This window comes from Astatotilapia calliptera, chromosome 9, assembly GCF_964374335.1.
Source record: "Astatotilapia calliptera chromosome 9, fAstCal68.1, whole genome shotgun sequence".
Taxonomy (NCBI): Eukaryota; Metazoa; Chordata; class Actinopteri; order Cichliformes; family Cichlidae; genus Astatotilapia; species Astatotilapia calliptera.
Window position 1 is genome coordinate 26,025,570 of NC_137430.1, and position 7,166 is coordinate 26,032,735.

The 7,166-nt window shown below is 41.3% G+C and overlaps 1 protein-coding gene across 1 annotated transcript; it reads right to left on the reverse strand.

The window, feature by feature from the left end:
- klhl34 (kelch-like family member 34) lies at window positions 1-3,938 on the reverse strand. The gene has a single exon (XM_026180128.2). It carries the CDS (start codon window positions 3,936-3,938, stop codon window positions 2,154-2,156), a length of 1,785 nt encoding a protein of 594 aa, XP_026035913.2. The 3' UTR covers window positions 1-2,153.
- Window positions 3,939-7,166: the final 3,228 nt, after the last annotated feature.

The window sequence follows — 7,166 nt, forward strand, 5'->3', positions numbered from 1 at the left end:
TTAAAGAAAAATGATAAGCCAGGTGATAGATGTTGGGTGCGATGTACTTATTAGTTAACAGAAGATTAAAACTTAACTAAGATTAACTGCTTTTAACTTTTAAACACAATTTTCATATTCATATTCATATTCATTCACTCAGAGAGCCACTGTAGAAGGCAAAAAGAGCTCTGGTTTGAGAAGTTTAACATAGCCAAGTTCAACAGAGCCAAGGTTTCTTAGTGTTAGCTCACATAAAAGGGCCATTTGATATTTGACTGCACAAAATTGACCAGCTATTCCAATCAGAGACAATATGATAAGGATCTATAAAGAACATAGATTATATACAGTAAAACACAACATTGCTCCTGCTGTAAATAAGATTAGTGAGTCTAACGCTACAGAAATTGTTAATTATATGATTTGATCCCCACAAGTGGCCAGTAATATATTGGTGTTACTGCTCAGTTTGCCCTCGGTGTTGCTGTTTGTTTCTAAACTGACAGACACATATTAGAGCTCTGAAACTTTACACTTCATACACTTAAACATTAGAGGTTACTCAGTGTGCTCCCCGCCAACTCTGTCCCTTGATACTGCTGGTCATAAATAGCTTACACATGTAACTGATCAGTTTTCTAATCTATGGTGCAATGTTTAATGTTAAATAAATACGTGACAGCAGGATTAGAACCGAACCTAATAAATAAATAAATTAAATTAAAATAAATTTGTAAATAAAATAAAAAAACAGTCACTTTGGTTAATAAAAAAACCCCTCTAAATATCAGATTTGTTTTTAAAGGTTATGTTAAAGTTTCTGTTAAACTAATATAAGCTTAGTTTTACTGGCACTAGCTTCATATTTAACACAAACACAAATGCATGCAGGTGTGGGCGCGGGCGCACACGCACACAGATATTTATTGGTCTTCTCATATATCTTTCTGGAAAATCTACAAGTGTTGAACTAAGCAGCAGTAAACAATAATTTATCATAAAAGCTGGGATAGGGACATCAGCTAGCATTGCTATGGCTAACCAGCATTAGCCTTTTGTTTGTCATAAAAAAATAGGGGTTTATGAAGATTATACGCTCACTTGCGACTTTTTCAAGTGTTCAAATGTTATGTTATTGCAATACCTAATCAGTCAATTATAGCATCATGGACCTGAACCCAACAGATATGCAGCAACTGTATGACGCTATCATGTCAATATAGACCAAAATCTCTGAGGAATGTTTCCAACACCTTGTTGAATCTATGCATGAAGAATAACGTTATGAAGGCAAAAGGAATCCAAACCCAGTATTAGAAAGGTGTTTCTTAAAAAGTCTTTGGTGAGTGTATCCGTTCAGACATTACAAATAATTCTTACAAAATAGTAGTTGCTAGGTTTCTTAAAGAATGAAACCAGAGAAAAGCCTTTATCCACCTATTACACAAAATATTTAAAACCTTTAGGGTTTCTATTAAGGAAAAAGATATGAGCTTTGTTTGGGATTTTTATATAACTCTAGATCAGAAATATTTGGATTATCTTGAAGAAGGTTAGCCTAGCCTAGCCTAACATAAATACTGGAAACAGAAAAAACAGCTAGCTTAAAATGAATTAAATGAAACCTTAGGCTACATCTTTAATCAATGTAGACATAAAAGTGTTAAAAATTATATACTGTGTTTGGCTGTGTGCCTTATGCTAAGCTAACCAAACTGCTTTGTTGCTGTACACCTTCATGTGTCAAATGCAAATAAGTGTAGACAACACGCCTTAGGCTAGCTGTTAGTAGGAGAAAACTAGTTGTTTGATATTTTTCCCTAGACCAGAAAGACCAGAAATAATATTAAAAAATAAAAGTATTACAACTGAGGAAGTTGTTAAGGGCTGCGTGGTAGTAAACATTTCATGTCCCCCAACCTAGTTTCCCGCACAGGCCCCAAAGACTATTGCTCAACTATGAGCAATATCCTTATTTCTGTGTTTTAGTACCCAAAACCTAGAGTTTGAACAGCCTGGGGAAAATGGGGGTAAAATGTACTACATTGTGGTTGATTTTAAAGCATCTGCTCAGCATTTTGATACCATATTACACCCACTCAAAGTGAAATTCTCACTTTAGGAACTGGCTCTCAGCACTTGTAAAATACATTTCTCACTTTTTGTGCTCTTTAGTCTGGCAGAGGCAGCAGCGTACACTCAGTCCCAGTGAGAGGTCTGGGAAGCTGGCAGATCTCTCTCCAGCAATCTTTCTTTGTATCATACTCCAGCACACTCTTCACAACCACCTCCTGCCCGTTACTCCACCTTCTCCCTCCGAAAACCAGAAGATTCCCAGATGACATGGATACCATGCCGTAGTTGAAGGAGCCAGTGAGAAGTGGCTTGAGTCGCATCCAGTGATCTGACTGTGGATGGTATCGTTCAATATCACAGAAGGGTTCGTACATCCCCAGCAGTGCATAGATGTAGCCATGAGCAGTTGCCAAGCGATGACTGAACCTGGCGATGGACATGGATGCCCTCTTTTCCCAGACTCTGCCTTTAAGATCCCAGAAGAAGACCTCTCTGCTGCTCTCCCTGCTTTCATCCTGAGTGTAACTATAGTTACCCGGAACACCACCTGACACATAGATGCTGTTGTCAAGCACAGCAGAGGCGTGGCCGTAAAGTGTCTGAGGCATTGGTGGCCCTTTCCTCCATGCTCCTGTGGCTATATCATAAAACTCCACAGAAGCTACAGAGGCATGTGTGTTGGTGTCTGGTCGTGTGTGTCGTCCGCCCAAAGCATAAATAACATCCTCTACCACGCAGCAAGTGAACTGTGCCCTCCTGTCCAGCATGGACTCCACCTGCTCCCAGCAACTAAAGCGAGGATCGTACCGCCACACCTGATTGGATGTTGCTACAGTAACAAGCCTTTTCTCATCTTCATCTCCCTCTTTCACTTCATCTCCTCCAATCACAAAGAGGAAACCTCCCACTGAGCACACGCAGGGATTTCTCAGTCTCAGCGGAAGAACACAAGTCAAAGATGAAAACCTCTTCCTCTTTGGATCGAACGCCATCACCTGCTTTTCTGGCCAATCAGTGCTGGACCCGCCACCCACAAGAAGCACGCAATTGGGTGATGCTCTAAGCGTTGTCTGCCGGCTCTGCCTGATGGGCTGAGTTGAACCGAGCCTGTGGTACTCGGATGCTCGTGTCAGCTGGCTCCTTATTAAAGGTGTGGCCATGGCTCTGTGGGCATGGCTGATATTTGTGAGGTCAGACGGGGGGACCAATCCAAAGCGCAAACGACTCAACAAAAGATTTGATTTCAGGAGTGGGAGGGGCCCGTTATCATCCAGCCAATCCAGAACCAGCTTTATGAGCTCCACCTCCTTAACACTAGGTATCTCATCAGCATCCAGAACCGCCAACAGTGATTCGATATTCAACGTCAGGAGCTCGTCCCTGCTTTCTTGTATCAAGCTTCCCATCTCCATGGCAATGGTTTGATTGGCAGCCTCAAGTGCATTTGAGAGGGCGTGGCGCTCAGCCAGGTTAGCATAGTCACAGCAGTTCTTGGCATTTAAACCATCAGTCATGTAACGCTCGCATATCGCCACAGCTGTTTCCACCTGCAAGTACCTGCCTGTTTCCAGGACAACAGGAAGTGTGGAGGGTGAGATGCTGAGCCAACCTGAATACAGGAAGTCCAGAATGGCATCTAAGCCCTCTGGTGTTAGCGCAGGGAGGCTAATGGAGCCTGCTAATCTCTCTGCAGTAGTCTCTCCAAACAGGGCCCAAAAATAGTCACTGGAGCTGGCTAGAAGGGCGCGATGACAGGGAAAAGATATGCCGCCAGCCTGTAAGACAACATCACACATCTTCCTCTGTGAGCGAAGGCGCTGGAAGCCAGAGAGAAGTCCGGTTCTGTGGGAAGAACTGTAGAGGACAGAGTAGCTATCCATCCAAAAGACGGCAGACAAGAGAGTGGAAATGATGGAAGGAAGATAAGGAAACTTTTGAAAAAAGTGAAAGCAAGTTAAAGGAAAAAGATTTGTCAGGAAGGAGCCAGGAAGCAACGGTGAAGAAACATTAAACACAGCAAGCACAGGAAAAGCTGAAGAGTGAAGTCAAAAAAAGAGGTTGCTGACAAGCCGGCACCAAAAAAGTGTAAAAAGAATTGGATATTAGTCGGAGAGCAAGAAGCAGGAAATGAGAGGCGCAGGAAAGAGTGTGTCTCCTTTGGCAAGCTTTCTCCATCTGTGTGTTTGTCCTTCTCTGCCTTCAGCAGCGAGCATGTGACACCATGATGCGGAGGTTAATAATGGCCCCCTGCAAACACAGACAATGCTACAGCCCGCCCCCTTTTTGGCACTTTAACATGAACCATCCCAAAGCCCTCATGTCTCTTGCCCTGATACCCCGGCTCTGTTGGTTTTGAGTTTGTCTGCTGCCCTTTTCTCCGTTTCCAAGAGGGAGTATCACCCATGAATCATACACACCAACCAACCAGCGAGCATGGAGATGCATGGATAAACACCCTGACCCCACACCCAAAGAGACCGAGAGGGAGCCTGGCAGGGCTTTAGTGTCTAACCCAGTGGATGAACTCATTGGTAAATACAGCTGCTACAGTCTGGGACCAAGATTCCAGGGCATGCCACCAATCTGCACTCTCATGGTGACAGGAATAGTAGCACAGACACAACTCGGCAGATGCGGCGCGAGGTAGATATCAAACCTGCGGAAGTTTTGCCAGGCTGTCAAAGATTTGTCAAGTGTCAGAAGTACTTCATGGCTTTTGGTATTAGAGTTATCCGTGCCCTTTTGGGAGGCATTTAACCTTTTTATGACCTGCAGTCTGTCAGTATCACACAGATGGATGTCATGATATTATTTTTATGCAGAGATAGGAGGCGATGGTGAGCGTAAAAAATAGAGAGATAATGAAGCATCAGGCTACAAGTTAACTAATGTGTTTACTGTCATCTCATTAATGCTGAGCTATACTCCGCGGTGCCACTCTTTGTCTAATACACAAACAAATGCACATCAGTATGCAAACAGCACGTTATTGAACACTTTACAAGATCTTGCAGGGTACGTTTTGCTCTGAGTTATGATTGCTGTCTCTGAATAGATGCTGGCTCACGCTCTGAGGTGAGTGTGTATTTGTCCGCGTTGGTGTGTTTGTTTTATGGAAGGGTTACACCAGTTTAAAATTCAGCACACGGGCTACTCACAAAGAGAAAAAAAAACAGACTCACACCTTTTTTTCCTTTTTTTTTTTTGAAGCTACAAAGTATTTTTAATCTTTCCCACTTAGTGTCAGATTCTCCCATATGGTGGTTAAATCTACACCACTGTTTCTGAATATTCCACCGTGACCCGATGGAAGCTAAACTTAGCTACAGCTGCTGTGTGTGTGTATTTATCTGTCTTCAATAGGGCACAGTGATGTCAGGATGGATATGTGGTGAAATGCAGTGGTATGTGGCCCATTCAAACTGTAGGATTTGAAGGTTTAGGTCATGATTAAAGTGAGTCTGCATTGTCGTGCTCCTGAGTTCTACCTAAACCCCCTAAAAATTCCTATTACATATGCACATAATTCAAAAATAATTACAGCTGGAGATACCAGAGTTCATTCCCCCCCTTCAGGCACTGCAAGTAATGTGAAAACAACACTCCAGGCTACATTTTCCATCACAGTAAATGGGAAGTTTTAATTTGGTTTTGTCAGAGTTTCAGGTTGAGCAGACTATTTCTTTTTAAAATCAGTGTCACACTCTGTTTACTGCCAATCTCCTGACACCCACATGAAAAGACCAGAAGTCTCAGCCAGGATATAATCCATTTTAAATATGTCACCCTGAAAACTACTGTCATGTCCTGTCGGTGTGCTTAGGCAGTCTTTGTTAGCGAATATACCCAAGCTGTCAACTCCACCAGGAAGATGATATTTTCTTCTAAAGGACAGTCACAAGACTAATGTCAAGTGCTAAGGTGACATACGCACATGAACAAAGCAAATCAGCAGTTACAAAGTGAACATACAAAAGAAACATTTCAAAATAGGATAACAAAGGTCATCAGGATTATGAGGTTATTAATGGTTAACCAATAAAAACCAGCAAGTCAAAAAAAATATTTCTTTTTTTTCTGGAACTGTGGTTCTCTGTGCTCTGTGCTTCTTTTGGGGTCCCCTTTTCTGTGATTGGTTCCCTTTGGTCTCGCGCTTCCTTCATCCCCTGCTACGCCTCCATAACCTATTATGTTGATCAATTGTTCTCTTAATTCTTCAAACTTGGTTCAACCTATCATGTTCGGGACTCTCTAATCAAAAGGATTAGCCTAATTATTATTTATGTGTGTAAGCGTGTTTTTGCATTTACCCCTCTGTACTATAAGCCATTCCTATAAGCTTTTGACCTCCACATGACTGAGTAGAAACTCCTATGAGCACGATTGCAATGTGTTTATAAACAATCATTTATACATATATAATCTTCAATGTTATTCACTTGGGTAAACAGCACTTTTGACACCCTTTTAAGAAGCTCTCTTCTTCTCTTATCTGATCACAAACAAGTGCAAAGTTTCCAAGCAAACTGTCTTAACGTCCTGTTATCTGTCTCTGCAAGCATTTTGTTTTTACATTGACCTTTTACTACACTCTGTCACCTTTCACTTATTCTACTAAAAAAAATCAAAGAGAAAACAAAACAAGGATTTTCAATCAATTAAGTTTAAGCATAAAAGCAATTACTTATGAGTAAGTTTTATCATAGCTAAATTATCAAACACCCAGAAAGTCCTAACATGATCATAAAGCCCCTTATTTCAACTTAAACCCCAAATCCCCCCTTCCTGACACACTTTATGTGTCACTAGCAAACACGTTAAAATGATCTGGTGGTTTGTCTATGCACTTAAAACACCTCATAAAAGTGTCATAATTTTTTTATTTCATCACAGTAACATTAAATTTATATCCATAAAACTTTAGTTGTGTATGATACATGGTTGCGCCTCAACATTTTAACAGTAACATTACAGTTATACTCTCAAAATCTATATTAGGACATGACATATTGGCCTAAACCCACTCAGCAATGGGCTAAAATTACCCTTTTCTTCATTTATCCAGCTGTAGGTCTTTAGAAATCTCATTTCTTATTACACAGTTGGTT